Source organism: Erpetoichthys calabaricus, chromosome 1, assembly GCF_900747795.2.
Source record: "Erpetoichthys calabaricus chromosome 1, fErpCal1.3, whole genome shotgun sequence".
Lineage (NCBI taxonomy): Eukaryota > Metazoa > Chordata > Cladistia > Polypteriformes > Polypteridae > Erpetoichthys > Erpetoichthys calabaricus.
Genome location: NC_041394.2, coordinates 22994513 through 23015508, shown reverse-complemented (window position 1 = coordinate 23015508; position 20996 = coordinate 22994513). Strand labels below are relative to the sequence as shown.

The window sequence follows — 20996 nt, the reverse complement described above, 5'->3', positions numbered from 1 at the left end:
GGTTTCTGTTTCAAGATGTTTTTCCTAAAAGGGCCAGTAGCAAATTTTAAAATTTCAGTAGTGACAATATTCTGTATTTCATGAAGGGGTTTTTATCTCTAAAGTAATAATTTAGCTGTTCTCCTTATTGTAAAGCTCAGGATAATGTTGTCTATTAAAATTTACCTTAGGTATGTAGGTAGCCTCATTATAACTGTAGGATTCCAAGAAAACAATTGTAATACTAAGTATCTTACATAACCACTAACAGTAGTAGGGTGTTGTACCCTGTTAGCCATTATGGATGTAATGAGAAGTCGAGCAAAATGACACCTTTTATTAGCTAACTAAAACGTTTACAATATGCAAACTTACAAGGCAACTCAGACCTCCCGTTTCGCCTGAAGAAGGGGTCTGAGTTGTCTCGAAAACTTGCATAGTGTAATCTTTATAGTATGCCAATAATAGGTGTCATTTTGCTGGACTTCACATTTTTTAACCACTAACAAAAAGAACTAATTAACTAAATCCATCATTATGGGTGAATTTTCAAATTAATCTATTCAAAGTTTACATTGTAATGCATGCACTATAGATTAGTGAGAAGTACCGTAGATGATTATCACATTTTTGCTGCCACGAGTCAGTCACAGCTTCATCTCTCAATATGGTTGCCTATTAGATAGCCCATAACAGCCATTTTCAATTTCAGGTTAAATGCTACAAAAACAACAATTTGTCCTGAACATCAATAAATTAAAAAAAAAAAGCTGATTTTTGGCTTCAGTTGACAGTAAAGGGGCTGTTGTGAAAAAGAGTGGGTAAGTAAAGTTTTTAGGAGCCCACTTGGATGGTGTCTCATTATCACCTAAAACTACCAGTCCTGTTCAAAAGAATTAACCACATTTTCTTTCACTTTGAGAAAAGGTCGAGGAAAGTCAATAAGTCGGTCTGTCCTCATTCAACCTCCAGATACTCACTTGCATCGAGAGATGCACAATGGAGGGCAGGCTGACTAGCAGCATCACTGTATCACTCTGGAATGGTGTTAGGCTGATACTGACTAGTGCTTAAGATAGCTCAGTTCATCTCCTGTAGGACATTTATGATGAGAGATGTCTGAAGAAAATCCTTCTAGCAAGCGTAACCGCCAGCCTTAAATTTTCTGCCCCCAAGTTAATTAGCTGCTCATTCACAAACAGTCATAGTTTGGTTGACTTGATTTGTGGCAGAGACTCCCTGATGTCCACACTGCCAGTTTGTGTATGTTGTGTGTTTTCTCTTCTTCAGTATTGTGCAGTACTTTCTGTTTACTTGTTCTGTTATTTGTAAATCTCATATTTAGATTTTTAAGCCGGTATAGCATATTTATTAATATACTGTATATTACTGTTTATTAAACTTTAAATATTGTACCTTCATGTTGAATGGTTCAGTACCAGCGAAACACATTTTGTGTAGCACTTTGTACTCCTGCATCCATCCAAGACTGATTGCTGACATGTGCCCAGTGCTAAAGGGCTTCTCTAAACCTGAAGTAAATTGATCAAGCGTGATGATTACTGGATGGAAAGCTTTTATTTTTCCTTTTTTTTTCATATTGCCTTTTTGTTTGGTCATTGATAACATTCACTGTGAAGAATATGCAGTTTGAAAGGAATTGAAAACTATTTTGATGTCACAATAAGTGTACAGTTTTGGAGTTGCTTAACATGAGATTTCAGCAAATGCCATTAGGCTTTGTTATTTATGAGAACTGAGACATGCAACAGTTGAAAAAAGGAAATGCATCTTGAATAAGAGAACATGTATACAATTAATCCATTAAAAATACTGTGTGGTGTCGCTAAAGGGGCCAGTAATTAAATTAGTTCACAGAAGTTATTTGGAGGTACTCTATAACATTTGGCAAGCAACAATCAGGAAATTAATTCCTGAGAATGTAAACCCCCATGATATCACAGCTACCAAGAACTAACATAATCCATTTCTTTATGGCAACCCACGCTACCTAATAGCATGAACATCCTAAATTAGTCCCTTTTATTGCCTTTTTTAAGCATTGTGATTGAGTAATAGAACACAATGTTTGTGCATAAAAAGGTCTTACAAAAACCATAAAGAAAGGAACCCAGAGAAATGCTTCCACTGTGTGCATTTTGTACCATTTCTATAAAAGCTGGCAGTTGTTTGGTTCTTGTGTCACTCATAGAAAAGTCACTTATTCATGATGAATTGGATCCTCAATGTGTGTAAGTGCTGCCATGTCCATTACTGATAGACAGATAGATACAGTGCATCCGGAAATGCACTGTAGATAGATAGATAGATAGATACTTTATTAATCCCAAGGGGAAATTCACATACTCCAGGAGCAGCATACTGATTAAAACAATATTAAAGAGTGATGAAAATGCAGGTATAACAGACAGTAACTTTGTATAATGTTAATGTTTACCCCCCGGGTGGAACTGAAGAGTCGTATAGTGTGGGGGAGGAACGATCTCCTCAATCTGTCTGTGGAGCAGGATGGTGACAGCAGTCTGTTGCTGAAGCTGCTCTTCTGTCTGGAGATGATCCTGTTTAGTGGATGCAGTGGATTCTCCATGATTAACAGGAGCCTGCTCAGCGCCCGTCGCTCTGCCGCAGATGTCAAAGTGTCTAGCTCCGTGCCTACAATAGAGCCTGCCTTCCTCACCAGTTTGTCCAGGCGTGAGGCGTCCCTCTTCTTTATGCTGCCTCCCCAGCACACCACCGGGTAGAAGAGGGCGCTTGCCACAACCGTCTGATAGAACATCTGCAGCATCTTATTGCAGATGTTGAAGGACGGCAGCCTTCTAAGGAAGTATAGTTGTCTCTGTCCTCTCTTGCACAGAGCATCAGTATTGGAAGTCCAGTCTAATTTATCTGTTTTATCTAAATTTAAAATTTATCTACAGTAGAGTCTCACTTATCCAACCTTCGCTTATCCAACATTCTGTATTATCCAATGTCCCACCTCAAAAAAAAGAAAAAAAAAAAGCATCAATCGACAACAAGAACTGCAAGTTGCGAGCGTGAGCGTAGTCTATTTATTTGTTGCTAAGTTAATTTTTTCAGTTACATTTTTCTGTTGTTTTGCTGTAAAACATGATTACAGTGGATTATGTGGCCAGCCCTCTCTGGCGTTTGTGCATGTGTGTGCGCGTGTGTGTGTCTCTCTCTCTCTCGCGTGTGTGTCTCTCTTTTGTGTGTGTGTGTGTCTCTCACACGTGTGTCTCTCTTGTGTGCGTGTGTCTCTCTTTCTCTCACGCGTGCGTGCGTGAGTGCATGTGTGTGCATGTGTGTGTGTCTCTGTCTCTCTCTCACGTGTGTGTGTCTCTCGCGCCCGTGTGTCTGTCTGTGTCTCTCTCGCGCTCTGTCTCGCTGTGCAGGGAATGCACAGGGAGAGACTGAACACGTGCAGAAATCATCGGCGCACACAAACCGAAAGGGAAACTGGCTTGTTCATATACCGACTGTGTGGTCGTGAACAGAGGCAAAAGTTTGGTGAACTTTTTGGTCATAACCCGATTTGTATGTGTTCAGAGACGTTCGTGAACCGAGGTTCCACTTTATTAGGTTCGTAATGTGTAAAATTATAACATAGTTTGACGTTTAATTGGCTTTTTCTTAACACCTCCCATTATCTAACATTTTCGCTTATCCGACGTTCTGCCAGCCCGTTTATGTCGGATAAGCGAGACTCTACTGTATTTATTTACTGTGGAAGCAGGTACCATTTGCATAAAAATTAAGAATGAAACAAAACATGTCCTCTTTAACATTAATAGAATCAAAAATATCTTCATTATTTACATTATCGGTGTGGATTATTAAATAAGGTCTTTGAGTATAAAGCTCAGTGTCAGAGCTTCAGTCTTTGTCTCAGATCACCATGTACTGTAAACTTGTGCCAGCTCTTTAACTAGTCAGTGCTCAAAGTATAAAAAATATGGAAGTAATTATGTGATAATTGTTAAGTTACTATGAATAAAGGAATCAAGTAAATAAGCAAATATAGCAGACTCCTGCATTTTAAGAAGAAGGGCAAAATTTAAATTGTAAATGATTAACAAATGAATAATACTCCCTTTTGGCAGAGGTTTACCCATCTTGTTGCAGCCAGGTTTTATTTTTAATTCTCTCTTTTTTTTTAATAAAATGTGCTGAAAGTGCTGTCCTTGCAATCAATGACACATCCTACATTAAAATTTTTATCACCATGCCACCTCAATTCAAGCCTGTAAAGTAGCGTGAGTGAATACAATAACAATTTATTTCTTGTATAGCCCACAATCATACAGTGAATGCCACAATGAGCTTTAACAGGCCTTGTTTTTTGACAGCCCACCAGCTTTGACGCCCTGAGAAAACAAAAAAACAAAAAACAAAAATGGAGTTTGCCCTCAAAGGTTAGCAGAGCAAGCCGGTGTTACTTGCTGGCTTACTGTGTGACCCCTGAGGAAGTCACTTTAACTGCTGTATTATCAAAACACCTGCACTCTACTTCTGGATATGTCAGACATTTTGGATCAGATTTATTGGCCGAGTAAATGAGAATAATTCATGTTTAAACACCAGGCGCCTTAAGTGTTTCACGGCTTTAATAAGCTGCAACAAGTGTTGGACTGAGGTTGTCATGCTACTGTAATTCTCAACTTTGGTACAAAAGTGTTTGTATTCAGTACAATGTTCAATAGCACAAATTGGGAGGTTGGTGAAGGTTACACACAAAACTGATGATCAGTTTTATTTTAATTAAAAATTAGCTGAAATCCTTGCCATTGGCCAGGTATAAATTAATAGGAAAACACTGTCTTTTGGCTAAGCATCATAGACGCATGGAATAAGCTACCAAGGAGAGCGATAGACAAAAGGACTTTAGGGACTTTCAAAACTTGACTTGATGTTATTTTGGAAGAATTGCCGTATATACACGCATTTAAGTTCTCCCGCAGATAAGTTGGGGCTTGATTTTACTGTATAATTTCTGGTATTTTATAATGTCGGTCGTATAAGTCGAATGCGGAAAACTCACGCTATTGGTCCAAGAGATTATCACCTGAGAGAGTAACCACAGAGCACACTGCCTTTTTTTTCTATGTATTGTGCCTACGAGACCACATGGTAATACCTAAACTATTCCGAAGTGACTTTTGTACTTTTTTGTGTTTTTTGTATCTCACACCCTCATACACCTTTATCGGAAGAGCATCCCTTGTCTACGATGGAGTGTTCAATCAGAATACAATGTAAAGCTGGTTTTAAATTAAAAGTCGTTGAAGTGGCGAAAGAAATTGGTAACTGCGCTGCTCCAACAAAGTTCGATGTGTCTGAGAAACTGGTGCGAGATTGGAGGAGGCAAGAAATGTTAAAAAAAAAAAAATTAAGTGTCGCATTTTTGAACGGGCGTATAAGTCGGGGTCTGATTTTATGATCGATTTTCCGGTCCCGACTTATACGCAAGTATATACGGTAAGTGGATGGGACTAGTGAGCTCTTTGGGCTGAATGTCCTGTTTTTTTTTTCCAGATTGTTTTAATGTCCTAAACACAACCCACAATAAGGCAAAAAATATTTTCTTGGACAAAGGTTCTAATCTAGCAATAAAATTAAATAATTATATCCAAATTAGTTGAGAAAAAAATGTTTCTCTTAGAAGAGAGCCTGCTTTGGCGAGTACAAACGATTTTCTGTACAGATGACATTATCCTCCCATCAACCCCAGCACACCCCTTGTTGCTTAATGTGCTGTTTTTTTGGGGTACATTACAAGTCCTCTTCCTGCTACACCATATTCCCTACAATTGGTATCAACAGAAACATACATGAAATATTAGTTGATAATTGGACAGCCAAAAAACTAACAAACAAACGGCTTAAATTTATTTATATAGATTTAAGACTATATAACGATAACTAAATGCCACTTCAGGGACTGCAATCAAAAGCCTCTGAGATTGTCGCACATTCAAAATAGTGCCAATTGAACAGTAATGCAGTTTGATGTAAACATTATCAGTATTTTAAAAACATATATTAATGAAAACAATATTTGTTCTTGCAGTGGTGCACTTGTTCAGAAGCCACTGACATTGTCAAAGATTCGCAAGTCAGTAAATGAAACCTTGTATAAATGTTATAGTAGCCATATTTTACAAACTTTTTCCACAGTGCCCACCCCAAGAACGTTCAAAATCCTGCTTGTGGCCCCCACCATAATGTATACGTTATAGTAGCCATATTTTGCAAACCTTTTTCACAGTGCCCACCCCAAGAACGTTCAAAATCCTGCTCGAGGCCCCCACCATAATAGATACCTGATTAAGTGTAACTGAGAGCAAGGGGATGAGTGTAGAAAGTGCACGAGTATGTCTCCTGTAATGGTTCTCTTTTTAAATGTCTTTGTACAGATCACTTTTATTGTTATTATTAATTCTAATTGATGCAAAGATATTAAAATGTACATATTTCTTTATTGATTAATACAATGTACCAAATGCCAAAAATAATCTTGTTAGAAAATGTAATTTATTGCTAATAACAACAATAGTTTGTTTCTTGTATGGCTCAAAATCGCACAAGGAGTGCTGCAGTGGGCTTTTAACAGGCCCTGTTTTTTGACAGACTCCCATGCAAGAAAAAAAAAACATTGTAGGGAAAAAAATGGAAGAAATCTTGGGAAAGGCAATTCAGAGAGAGACCCCTTTCCAGGTAGGTTGGGCATGCGATGGTTGTTAAAAAAATGGGGTTAATACAATACACAAACACAACACAAGTAATAGAACAAAGTATATGTATCAGCCTGGTTGAAGATGAAATTGAACTCTTTTCGATAAGAGGCCTTTCTTGACCCCCTCTTTTAATAAGGTGCATTGTCATTGTCAGCTTTTAAAGAAAGACCACCCGGCTAAAACAAAACTAACATGTGATACATCTGATACAACAGAGCATCAGAACTGTAGGAACAGATATGAGAAAAACAGGCCCAAACAGCTTGTCCATACTGTTCACCTACAATGTCCAAAATAACATCAAGTTGAGATTTAATGTCCTAGTCCCCATCTTACTGCTTGGTAATGTATTACATGTGTCTGTAGTTCTTTGCATGAAGAAAAACTTTGTAACATTTAAGCAAAATCGGCCCTTAACCTCATATTCTTATTGCAGAATGTATTTTAAAGTAACACTTGGGATGTACTGTACTAATTCCTTTAATAAGCTGAAACACTCTATTCTTGTCATCTTTTAATTTCTGTTTTCTTAAACTGAAAAGGTTCAACTCCTTCAGTCTCTCCTCATAACTGGACTTTCTCTAGCACTGCTATGTCTTTTTTTTTTGGCAATATGATGGCCAAAACTGTACCCAGTACTACAGATGAGCCCTCACTAGTGTGTTATTTATTTTGGACATGTTATAAACACTTCGAGCTACATTATTTGTATGTAAATGTGCTATAGAAATAAATGTTGTTATATAACTTAAGTATAATCTCCCTTGACTTGTACTACACATATTGTGATATATTCCTTAATATCCCACTAACTGCCTTAAACACGAGTGACATGTCCACTATGCCTCCTAGATCCTTTTCATAAGGAGTACTTTCAAGTATCAGACCTCCAATTGTGTGTTCAAATCTATTTTTAATCCATTTTTTTCTTCTTACACGTAATTTACATTTACTTGCGTTAAATTTCTTTTGCCCATGCCTGTATGCCATCCAAATCCGCCTGCAATAATTTAGCTATTTCTGCATTGTCTACCCTTCCACCTACAGTGCCCTCCATAATGTTTGGGACATAGATAACTTTTTCTTGATGTAGCCCTCTGCTCCACAGTTTAAATTACAAATCAAACACTTAGACGTGATTAAAGTGCACACTGCAGACTTTCATTTAAGGGGTATTTGCAGACATTTCATTCACACCATGTAGAAATGACCACACTTTTTCTTCATGGTCCATATATCAGGGCACCATAATGACTGGGACACAGCAATGGCAGGCATATTAAAACCGTCATGTTTAGGACTTTGTTGCTTATCCCTTGCATGCAATGACTGCTTGAAGTCTGCAATTCATAGACCGCACCAGTTACTGAGGATCTTCTCTGGTGATGCTCTGCCAAGCCTCTAATGCAGCCATCTTTAGTTTATACTTGTGTTGAGGACTTATCCCAATAAGTTTTCTCTTCAGCAAATAGAAGTCCTGCTCAAGTGGATTTAAATTGGGTGCCTGGCTTGACCATTCAACAAATTTCAGTTCTTTTAGCTTTGAAAAGCTCCTGTGTTGACTTAGCATTATGTTTGGATCGTCATCTTGTTGTGGAATGAAGAACTGTCAACTGAGTTTGGAAATATTTATTGGTACTTGAGCAGATCAGATGTTTCTACACACCTTAGAATTCACTGTGCCACTGCCATCATCAATGAAGGGAAGTGTGCCAGGACCTGTGGCAGCCATATATGCCCAAGCCTTAACACCCTCGGCACCATGTTTAACAGATGGTGTGGTCTGCCTTGGATTTTGGGCAGTTCTTTTAGGTCTCCACACTTTGCTCTTGCCATCTTTTTGATGCAGGTTCATCTACAGACAAGACCTTTCTCCAGAATTCTGCAGGTTCTTTTAACTCCTTTTTTGCAAACTGTAATCTGGCCATCGTGTTTTTGTAGCTAACTAGTGGTCAGCATCTTGCAGCATGGCCTCTGTATTTCTGTTCATAAAGTCTTTTGTGGGTAGACTATGGATAGTCGATAACCTACAAACTTAACCAGCTTATTAATTATGTTCTTGTCCAGATTGTTTATGTATATGAAAAAAGAGAAGTGGCCCCAGCACTTATCCCAGAGGACACTGCTTTTTATAGCACCTAATTCTGAAAAAGTTCCCCCCACCATTACCCTTTACTTCCTGTGCATGCATTAAATTGAAAAGAGAAACAACGAGCAACGGTACGTGAACACAAAAAGATAAGCAACAGTCAGGCCTTAACATGCCTGTGCTAAATCGAGAAAGAGGCACTGAATTCCACTGGACACTCCGTTTGTAGGCTGCGATTGTCAGGGCTAATTGTGAACAGCAGCACACTGAGAGGGTGACAGGAGGCTGGACTGCAGCTACATGTGGAGCAAATGATAGCGGTGGCTTTTATTATTTTATTTGCTAACACATATTCCAAAGTGACTTAAAAGGTACATTTGAGCATTTTTCATATTTTTTGTTTTTACATTTTGACTGCAGGTAGGTTAAATGACTTGTTTAGGTACATGCAGTGAGTTGCTGGCAGAAGCTAAACCCAAAATGTAATGTTATATACCAGGGGTCTCCAACCTTTTTTCCCCCAGAGACCTACTTTTACAAAATGAAAATGGCTGAGAGCTACTCATGTTTTCTAACGTTTATTCTCATGGCTTATTTCAACCCAAACAAACTGAATAAGCTTGTTTTGCATGAACATTTACAAAATATTGGTGTCCACAAGTCACATTTTGCATTAAAACATCACAAAAAATATTTAGTTTACCTGCAAGTGCACTTTGTATGTCTGTAAGCATTTCCTAGTGTATCTCACACTATTGAATTCAAACATGAATGCTGTCGAAACAAAACAATGCAATTCCAAATCCACAGATATGACTTATTAATTTGTCATTTTGTTCCATGTCACTGTGTCACTTTATTCACATGTCCAGTTCCATGTGTGATGTGTTTTTTAGTTTGTCAGATGACTGGCACTGCATGGAGTCAAATAAGAGAGGCAGGTGTGTGGTGGAGTGGAGCCACTGAGGTTCACTTTTCTGGAGTCATTTCAATGTTCGTCTCTCAGTCTTGTTCTGAACTTTGATTTCATGACATTCACGTCAGACTCACAGGGGTATGGAGACCCAAACAAAGCAGACATTTTCAGAGCTGCTTGGTGAAGATTCTTATAGTTATCTGGCTCTACTAAGCTCCAGAAATGCTGTTGAGACTTTAACTGCACATTATTTTGAAGGTTTACTAATATATAATATATAAAATCCAATGTCTCTCTGTCTGTATGTCTGTCTGCTTTTCACGAGAGAACTACTTAACAGGTTTACATCTGTTTTTTTTCTGTAATTTGCTTGAACATTACGGTTGATTCTGCGACTTCTCTCATTTCGCTCTGTATCAGAGTTCGCTTGCGGTACCGATTTATTTGCACGAATCCAAGATAGATCCACGCAACGGGCCGAGGGGAGGGGCCTTCCTCACTGACTCGCCAGCTTCGGGGCATGTTCCTTAACTCCGCTTAGCTTGCGAACGAGAGAACAATTGAATTCAACTTTGTTTGATATTTAAAATAAAGTGTTACTTAGGTCTTGATGAGTCTGAGTCTGGATATTCTCATAAGTGTATGCAACATTGAAAAGATAGATTGCAATTCAGATTGTGGATCGCGATTTTGTGTTAAAAGGATGGTGATATGATTTTTTGGGAAGATCGGCCACCCTAATTTGACTAGTCAAGTTTTCAAATTTATGTAGGATTCATTAACCCTTTGGCGAGCTACTTGGAAAGGGGTTGTGAGCTACCGGTAACTCGCGAGCGACGTGTTGGAAACCCCTGCTTTAGGCACAGTGCCTACCTAGCATCACAGTCATGATACAGCTTGATCCTTCTGAAGCAGTGACAGTTGTTTTCTCTCTGATGGTAGCCTGAATTGTTGCATTGAATTAAGCACTAGCATGTTCTTCAAACTTAAAACACAATTAAACTTTAATAAATAACACTCTCTTTTTTTGTCACAGTTCAATCTGAAGAGTAAAAGCAAAGCACACTTTGCATGGCTTGCTAGGACATGCAGAAATGTACATGTGAAGCTGCCGGGCCTGCAAAAGGAGATGTGAATAATCAGATCATGGCGTACTGGTGACTTTTCTAACATGGTGTCCAACCGTAATGTTAGAGCAGTATTTGTTTTCACCATTTTAGCTGCAGGCCTGCCATACATAACCTCTTTTTTGCTCTCATTTAACGGCTTATTAGGCTTTTGAGAAGAGCAGCTATAATGCCACAGAGTGACAAAGCTGCCTTGCACGTGATCTGGCATTAGTCTTTGACATCAGATATCACTATCAGTCTTAATCTGAAACCAGCTTGGATAATATTTATTGTTCAGTTCTTTACAATTTATAAACAATTGAATAGTATTAAAAAATGAAATCGATAACTGAAAAGTAACTTTTAAATTCTGTTGTGATTGAAGAAGTTGAGAGAGCTATAAGTACACAAAGAGTGCCAATGCAGGTTAGAGGAATCTGCGTAATCAGTATTTCTCAGCCCTGATTCTGCTGGTTTTTTTGTGTTAACCAATGTTTTAATCTGATGGCCAGTTGCTGCTCTTATGTGAACTTCTTGTTCTAATTGTTACGCTGCTAGTCTATACAATTGGAGATAAACAATCATGTGTGGTTTAGTTTGCCATTTACATTTTAACAAGCATTTTTTTGCTCTGACTTTATCTGAAATGACCTGTTGTATTCAAGAGTATCAAACATGGTGAAAGTAAAGAGCAACAAAACAGGTCAGGAATTTCATTAGCCCATCTAGAAAAGGGTCACCCCAAGTCAGTTATCCCCCAACTTCTAACTGTAGGCCCACTAATGCTTAATGCTCTAAATGTTCAAAATACAGTACACAAAAAAAGCCTATATAGAGAGAGTGAAACCATTAAAACTTCTGGCTCAATGAGATAAGTCCAACAGATATTCATTATAAAATACAACAAAAACAGTGCTCAAAGAACAAAAAACAAGTTGCCATAAAAGGCTAAAATACATAAGTCCTAGCATTCTAAACTGAAGGCAAATCCAAAGAGAGAAGCCAAATGAAGTCAAAAAGAGAGTAAAGCCTAAAGAAAAAGCAATACTTAAAAACTCCAACACACACTCAGTGGTCGACTCTGGCTGAATATTAAAGGCAAAGGGAGGACCCAACAGCAGTGATGTCAGGCACAAAGTATACACAAAACAGAAATAATAAATAATGAACCAACATAACAGAAATTTCATAAAAATGTGAAAAATAATTCTTAAATTCCAAAACCACAAAAAAGCAGAAAATACATACAAGCCAGGGAAAATAAAAAATGTGACTGTAATACAGCACAAGTAAGTATGTTGGGTGTGTGTGGTTGGACTGGTGTCTTCTCGAGGGTTGGTTCTTATCTTGTGCACAAACTACTGGTTAGGCCACAGCATCCAAGTGAACCTGAACTAGATTAAGAGGATTTTGTTTTCATAATTGTTTTTCATTTATTTAGGTTGTATATTTTATTCTTTAAAGGTCAAGGTTCCCACCTTAATTGTGCTTGTTACCATAAGCAAGCACTGGTGCAAATAAAGAGGTGTTCTGTAGAAGAATGGTGTATTCCTCATCAGTTCTATATCTGTGTGACAATCAGACAGAAAATTCAACTCACTGCAACATCCGGCCATAGCTTTTATTTTTCTGGTTACGCAATACATTTATGTAAATTTTATTTGAAATCTTTATATTTTATTGATTCTAAGCACTTTGCTACAGTGAATCAAATTAGATATTCCTTCCCCTACCTAGCAAACATAGAAAAATATGAATTATGAAACAACCATTTAAAGATACTGAAATGTTCAAAACGATAGTAGTTGTCCATAATGTGTAATTAAGTGAAATTTCTGTGTAACAAGTATAGTCAGCTTTTATGATGTTTTGTTAGGCACTTAAATCATCACTTAAATTGCTATTCTAAAGTTATTGAAAACACAGCATCAAGGGTTGTAACTTCAACTATGGATTAACACTGTGGCTTTTAAATCCTTAAATTGATATATTAGCTTTTAGTTAAGTTGTGAATTGATTTTTAGAATGATCATTTAGAGATATTTTTGTTGGTAAAGAAATGTATGTGCCTGACCCAGAGAAACAAGTTAAACTGAACATATTTTCTTTCTCAAAGTCTTTCTCAAATCTCAGTTACAATATTCATAAAGCTTTTCTATATCACACATACAAGATGTGCAAATAATTCTTCTGTACCATCCTTGACCTCTTCATCATACATCTCAAGGAGCAAGGATGTAGCCCTTAACACTGGGGTAGTCACACAGGGCCAGGTCTGAAGTAAAGGATAAGTGTTATGGAAGAAAAATGAGACTTAGGGGTCATTTAGGGATAATATAGTTGATAATATAGATAATATGCATTTTGGTATGTTTCTATATTAAAAAATGGCATTAATCTTAGAAGTAGTATCAAAGGGTTGATAAATGTCAGAAACTTATTCAAGCAAATCATGAAACCAGATAAAGGTCAAGTGAACTACAAAGAACAAAATGATTCTGGGTGATGGTTCAAGAAGTTGGCTGATGTTCCCAGTAAGACTTGACAGATATCTTGTAAACTGTAACTCAAGAAGCATTGAAAAGTGTTGTAAGATTCAAGAATGTAATAGACATTAGTCTTTTAATTTGGGGTATATGAGCTCGTCAATACTCTCTGCTAAAACACCTCATGTCTTTTAGCCAGTCGAGGTGAATGCAAGCTAGTGAACCCACCAGAGTAAGCATTACCTCAGCATTATTATGTGAATTCACTTATCTATGAATATAGCTCTATTTCTTTACTTTGTGACCGTTCCATCAGAGCTGTGATGGAGTGTATCCCCTCTTCATGATGATAAATAAGACACAATGGACAAGCTTCCTCCTGCCTGGTTCTTCAAGTTGACTATTAATAGAGATATATATATATATATATAAAAGCCAAATACCACTGACTCACTTATCACAAAATCTCCTGAACCATGAGCACCTGGGACTTGAAATGTGGAATGTAGGTTACCCTTGGTCCATAGGTGCTTGCTAAGAAATGGTTTTAAAAATTTTGTGATCCAAGTGCGAAATTTCTTAGTTTTTTACACCCATTCACTCCTTTTCTTTCTAAAGTAAATTAAAAATACTTTCATTTTTCTGAAGAGTTTTGTTTTGATATTTTTGAGTTTCCACAAAGCATTTATAATTTTCCATTTATTTATTTTTTTAAAATAATTTAGTTAGATTATTCCAAGGTGTATTAAAGCTAATTTTTTTTTGAGGATTTTGATTTTCATACTTTTTTTATTTGATTCTTTTTCATACTTTCTTCACGAATTCTTCTATTAAGTTTCCATCCATCCATTATCCAACCCACTATATCCTAACTACAGGGTCACGGAGGGTCTGCTGGAGCCAATCCCAGCCAACACAGGGCACAAGGCAGGAAACAAACCCCTGGCAGAGTGCCAGCCCACAACAGGGCACGCACACACCCACACACACCCACACACCAAGCACTCACTAGGGACAATTTGGAATCTCCAATCCACCTAACCTGCATGTCTTTGGACTGTGGGAGGAAACCGGAGCGCCCGGAGGAAACCCACGCAGACATGGGGAGAACATGCAAACTCCACGCAGGGAGGACCCGGGAAGTGAATCCAGGTCTCCTAACTGTGAGGCAGCAGCGCTACCCACTCTTACCAGAAAAAGGTTTTCTAATTAAAATATGTATACATTAAGGTTGACAGTATATATCTACATTTTACCTAGGCATATGTATATGTACATGGCAACAGAACAGTAGAACAGTTTGATGTTATTAAAGTTAATGAAAAGATACAAAAGCAAATAAAACCATCCATAGCAGTTTCCGTTGATTTAGGATGTAGATGGAGTTCTTGATTCCTGAATGTGATTGCCTGACCAGCTGACACGGAGGAGAGGAAAACAAAAAACTGATAAGATTGGTGCAGTCTGAGAAAAATAGAAATCTGGAGGACCAAAGCAGGAAAACAGAAACAAGCAAATCAAGTAGTTAACTCTGATGATAATCAGTTTCTGCATCATGAATGTCAGAATGACTTCAGCCAGCTGGTTGCCCACCCTCCACTGGGAACAATTGATACATAAGGTTTCCAAATCCTCCTCGTTTCCTCCAGTACCCAGGTGACTGCAGTGCCACCACACAGGATGGGAGACAAAAAACATAAAAAAGCAATGGTTTAATGCTGGGTACCTATTAACGCATCAAAGAGATAAACTTATAATCAGATCATTATATAGTGATACTAGGGGGCTCCGCCCCCTGCTCGCTTCGCTCGCCAACCCCTGGTGTTGGGTAACCCGAAATACATTGATATATGTATGAGATATATTGGAGTGTAAAGGTGTAGATGACGAACAAAGGAAGTAAAGAACCCATAGCATGGCACATTAGAAAGATGTATTGGAATATTTCTTTATACACAACATTTGTAGTAAAGATGGTGTGTTGTCCTTGAATGAGTTTTCCTTGGTATGGAGTATCTATAACTTTAACTTTAATGTCAGATGAATGCCGAACGCTTGAGAAGGCAACATAAAGTTGTCCATGTCCAAATACAGGCTCAGAGAGGTATATGCCAACTCTGTCCATGGTTTGTCCTTGGGATTTGTTGATTGTCATGGCAAATGCAGGTTTAATGGGAAATTGGCGTCGTTTAAGTGTAAAAGGTAATTCCAGGTCAGAACTTGTCTGCTTCTGCTTTTGTATTGGCCTCTCTTTCAACCTCATGTAGCATTTTTATAGACTTAGCTAATGGGTGATTGTTTATGACTTCAGCGACGTTTCTCATTATCAGCTCTGTGCATTGCTTGTTTACAGGAAGGTTCATTCATTGATAGATTGCGTCATCTGGATCTAACATGTAGATTTGTGCATATTTGCGTTCGTGATTTGGTTGAGGGTGCACTGTTCCAATCCGATGTAATATTTGTCCACATACGCGAAAGCAGTATGGGCCATTGTCAGCTGGTGGCCTGATATTTACCCCGGTAGATGCAAAAGCAAATAAACTATCATAGGATCTAATGCAGTCCATAAAGTTTTTACTTTCGGGTACATTGTTAGTTAGAAGCTTCCGTAGATATTCAGGATATTCATTTAAAGGAGGCAGTCTAATCTGACCCTTTTGGCAACAACGTGTAAACTCATTAGTTGTATTGCCAGTTGTTTCTTCAGGGAAGTTAAGTGAATGACAATGACAGCAAATGATATTCATTAATCCTAATGAATGTTCACTAATAGTGGACTCATTACAGAATGCATTGTCAGCTAATTGGCGGAATTGTTTAGCAGCCGTTTGTCGTTCCTTTCTTTGCCGTTTATCTAATGACTCTGCTGTTTCAGAGGCGCGTTGTAGGCGCCTACGTTCATTAATTGTATTCAGGCGGGCTCGCTTCTGTATGTCCGTTAGTTGAGATGTTTCGTTTTGGAGCCGTGACTCCTTTGGTTGCGTTGTTTGAGAAGCGCGTTGTAGGCACCTGCGTTCATTTTTTTTATCCAGGCGGGCTCGTTTTTGTAGCCCCGTCAGTCGAGCTCTTTCTTTTTGGAGCCGTGCCTGCTTTGCTTGCGGCATTTCAGACGCATGCTGTAGGCGCCTGCGTTCATTGATTTTATCCAGGCGGGTGGTTGTACTGTTAATAATGCATCACTGTAATGTGATTCACATATGCTGTATGGTTTGTACGTGTGAGGATGCCGTACGTTTAATACGGAGAGTTTGTTTATTCTTATTACCCGGACCATGCCGTGTAGTGTGGACGTTTAGTTCAGAAGCGCGTTGTAGGCGCCTGCGCCTTTCGTACTTTCTCGCGCCTTCCGTACTCTCTTTGTGGACCTTTTGCGGACTCCGTAGCGTCTTCCGTTTGACTCTGGGGTGCAGTGCAGAATCCTCTTTTCTGTGTGGCGTTAGTTGAGCTATTTCGTTTTTGAGCCGTGACTCCTTCGTTAGTTGAGCTCTTTCGTGTTTGAGCCGTGACTCCTTCGTTCGCGGTGGATCACACTTCGCTTGCGGTTTATGAGACGCGCGCTGTAGGCGCCTGCGCACTATGTCTCCTGCGTCCATCGCTGTGTACCTGGGTCCGTGCCTTCCGGTTTACCATTCTCGGTTTGTAATATGGATAATTACTGGAAAGCCAGATTTAAAATACAGGTTTTTTAGAAGTTTTTTGAAATGTTCCACAGATTTAACATGGTGTAATTCTATTGGTAAAATGAGTTGGGCTTTATTAAAGTCACTCAGGTCTTTACACCTGACCATCTCTACACATGTATGATGAATACATAATGTCGGCTTACCATCTATAATATAAACCTCAACATGACTTGCATTGCTGTTATGAGATAGACAGTGTCAGTGTCTTCATATGGAGGTAGTCAGAATGTTTTGGCTCATCATTGTATAGTTGCCAATTAACCTAATTTTAGGGATGTGGCACACAAACTAGAGTACCTGCAGAAAAACCCACACAGATATGGGAGAACATGCCAACTTTATATTGGCAGTTCCCAGGCTAGATGTTGGACCCAGAATACTGGGTATATAGTGTCATCCACTATATATGCCTTGTTAATATTTTAATAATCCTAACCATTTTTAACAGTTGCTTTGTTTTATATTTCACTAAGTGAGAATGGGAATTTCTTGATACCTGATATGACAAACATGACACTATTTAGAGGGCAGTTTTTTAAATCTCTGGTGACTCCTTTTTTATTTTCTTTTTATTAAATTCTTTAATCATCAGGGTATGCATTCAAATTTTGACTATGGCCAGCATGTACATTATAGTCCTGTCATTCTCAACAATGTTAAAGAACGCATTACTTGTGTATGTTTATGTAAATATTTTGTAATACTCTGCAGAAATCTTCCCAATGTGGACAGAATCGTTAACACCCTTTGTGTGTGTGTGTGTTTTTTTTATGACCAGGTGATCAAGATGCTGCTCAAGTGCTACTTCCTTCGCCAGAAAAAATGGAAATGCCTCCCACAGGGGACATCGCCACCTGTGACATTTTAACCTGTGGACAGTGTCGGCATAGCTTCCCTTTAGCAGACATCCTGCTCTTTATTGACCACAAAATAGGACAGTGTGGCAGCAGGGGTGGCTACTGTGTGAAGGAGGGAGAGTTAAACAGCCCACATTCTCCCTCAAACTTTGGAAGATCACTGAGTCTGCCTGTAGGATTCATTGGCCAGGAATCTATGGACATGAAGATGTTGTCAGCTTATGGTACAGAAGAGACTGTCAGAGAAGGTAAGGGACAAAAAATTCCAATGAATTCACTTAACTAGCTGTTCATGGAGCTTACAAGCATAAGATTAATTTTTATGTAAAAATTCAATATGGTCCATGCTCAAATTGAATGGATGATATGCTGCTAGGAGTTTAAGTATCTCGGGGTCTTGTACACGAGTGAGGTAAAAAGGGAGTGGAAGATTGACATGCAGAGTGGTTATGTAATCATGTGGATATTGCACCTGTCAGCCATGATGAAGAAAGAGCTGAGTGAGAAGGCAAAGGTCTCGATTTATCACCTGATCTCTGTCCCTGTCCTGACCTATTCTTACAAGATTCAGGTAGTGGCTGAAACAATTACATTGCGGATGCAAGTGGCAGAAGAGAGCTTCCTTCATAGGTTGACTTAGTGAAGAGGGAGGTGCGCAGTTGCCAAAGTAGAGCCTCCTCAAAAGGAGCACGTTGAGGTGGTCTGGGCATCTGATTAGGATGTGTCCTGGATGCCTCCCTGGGGATGAGTTTTGTGCATGTCCAACTGGGAGGATGTGTCAGGGCAGATCCCAGGACATGCTGGAAAGATTAAATCTCTCAACTGGCCTGGAAATGCCACAGCCTCCCCTAACCGGAGCAGTTGGATGAGATAGTTGGAAGAAGGTACAGCATTTCTGGGCATCTTTGCTTAGACTGCTGCCTTGTAACCCAGACTCGGATAGTGGCAGAAAATGAAAGGATGAGTGGATGGATCCATGCTCACTGCTCACATATGCATAACAGAGTGGTGTTTAATACACTGGAGTATACCATAACTGTTAAGTTCTCCACAATCCCAGCATGAATAATATTTTGTAATCACCCACCTGACTGTGCATCTGTTCAAAATGATGTTGCAGAATGAAGTTATTAAAAAATATGTTTGTTTAACCACAAGCTACAATAACATTAATACTTTCTTTTTTTCCAGAGTTTTTTTTCCCCAAGTTTAGCTTTAGTATAGGTGAGCTACAAACCAAACCTTTTAGCTTGTTGCACAAATGTGTAGCTGACCAACTTATAGATTGCATTTCTTATACTGAGTGTCAAAGTGGTTCGCACTGTTGTTTCATAGCTTCAGAGGCCCTTTTTAACATACAGTCTCATGTTAGCATCTACCAGATCCAGGGTTGATGACTCTCACCATTTTATATATTTGTTTATTGCCTGAATTTGTAAATATTTGAATTTCTCCTCGCAGATGCTCACTTTCAAAATGCATTTAAAATATTGTATCTGATATTAACTGTTATCTATTGTAACTATTACATATATAGTTCTTGCTGTGCATTTATAATATTCTCTTTAACATTTACATTTTTTGTCTTAGCGGACCCTTTTATCCAAAGCGACATACAAAGAAAGTCCACATAATTGAGTAACATCAGTCTGGGGACTGTTGTGAACAAGTGTAGCATGACAAGGTTACAAAAGTTGATCACCACAGGAGAGATAAGCTATAAAGTTAGCATAACACAAAAAATAATGATAAGAGAGCTATCCACAGAGAAAAAATAATCATTAATAATATGACAAATATTCACAAAACTGTAGGAAGCACTATAACATGTCTAAAATTTGTTTCATTATTTCAAGGGTCTGGATAAGGCCCACTGTCTCTCTCACACACACACACACACACACACACTGAACACTCAAAACTCTCACAGGGTATACAAACAGCAAGTATACATACGCTGTACTGCACACTCCTAAGAGACAAACAAGTCGGTACAAGAAATAATAAATCCTATAAATAAATGAAAGTAATAATGCAAGATTATCATGGTATGTGAATCTCTCTTTTTGTGCTTGGTTGGCTTTCTGTTACGTGGCTATATTAAAGAACCTAAATTCATTATTTTATTTTAAAAATTGATTGCCTGGTTTTTCATTCAACTAGAAACAGTTTTTGAATTGTTTGCGTTACTGGACATAAGTTGTTCATTAAAAAAAACAAAAAAAAACTTTTTAAGTGAAAAACAGTATTTAAAGTACATTGTTATTTTATACACTGCATTTATTTTTAAATATTGCATATTTCTTTGGAATTTTTGGTTAAATAATTGTAAAAAGTAAATTTATTTTTTATTATGAATTTCAGCGGTTATTGTAAAATATTCCGACTGCCTCTGACTGCCAGTAGTTGGCATAATTATAAAGAGAAACTAGGCCGTTGCATACTGCCACACATAAACACCTGAGGTTTGCCTCCCAGGCTCATTGAAGATAAGCACTACCACTCCGGGACACATGGGGGCACTGGTGCTGATGGCATCTTCTTTCTCCCTCGGCCCTGAGAAACTGCCTAATGAGGCCAACTGATTCCACCTCCTCTGGTCCATCTCTCGCTCTCTCTCTCTCTCTCTCTCTCTCTATATATATATATATATATATATATATATATCCATATTACTAAACGAGAATGGTAAACCGGATATGGACGCAGGAACATGGGCCGTGGACGCAAAAGACGTAGTGCGCAGGCGCCACACAAAGCCCCCCTCCAAGCAACGGAAAATAAGAAATGAGGCGCCGGGCCCATAGCACACAAAAAAAAAGGAGTCAGACGCAGGCGCCACACGAAGCCCATAGCACACGAAACGGGACGCACACAAAAAAGACACTTCAGACCCACGACACACAAAGCCCCCCTCCACTAACAGAAATAAGAAATGAGGCAACGCGCCCCTAGCGCACCAAAAACAAAGGAGTCAGATGCAAGCGACAACACAGCGCCACACGAACCCCATAGCAAACGAAACGGGACGCACACAAAAAAAAGGCTTCAGACCCACGACACACAAAGCCTCCCTCCACTAACAGAAATAAGAAATGAGGCAACACGCCCCTAGCACA

At 38.6% G+C, this 20996-nt stretch overlaps 1 protein-coding gene across 1 annotated transcript in view; it reads left to right on the top strand.

Moving 5' to 3' along the window:
• Window positions 1-20996, top strand: part of LOC114647684 (B-cell lymphoma/leukemia 11B-like) — a 130244-nt gene that overhangs the window by 28626 nt on the left and 80622 nt on the right. Inside the window, exon 2 of the mRNA XM_028796301.2 lies at window positions 17799-18125. Within this exon, the coding sequence (XP_028652134.1) occupies window positions 17799-18125 (327 nt within the window). The remainder of the gene's footprint in view (window positions 1-17798; window positions 18126-20996) is intronic.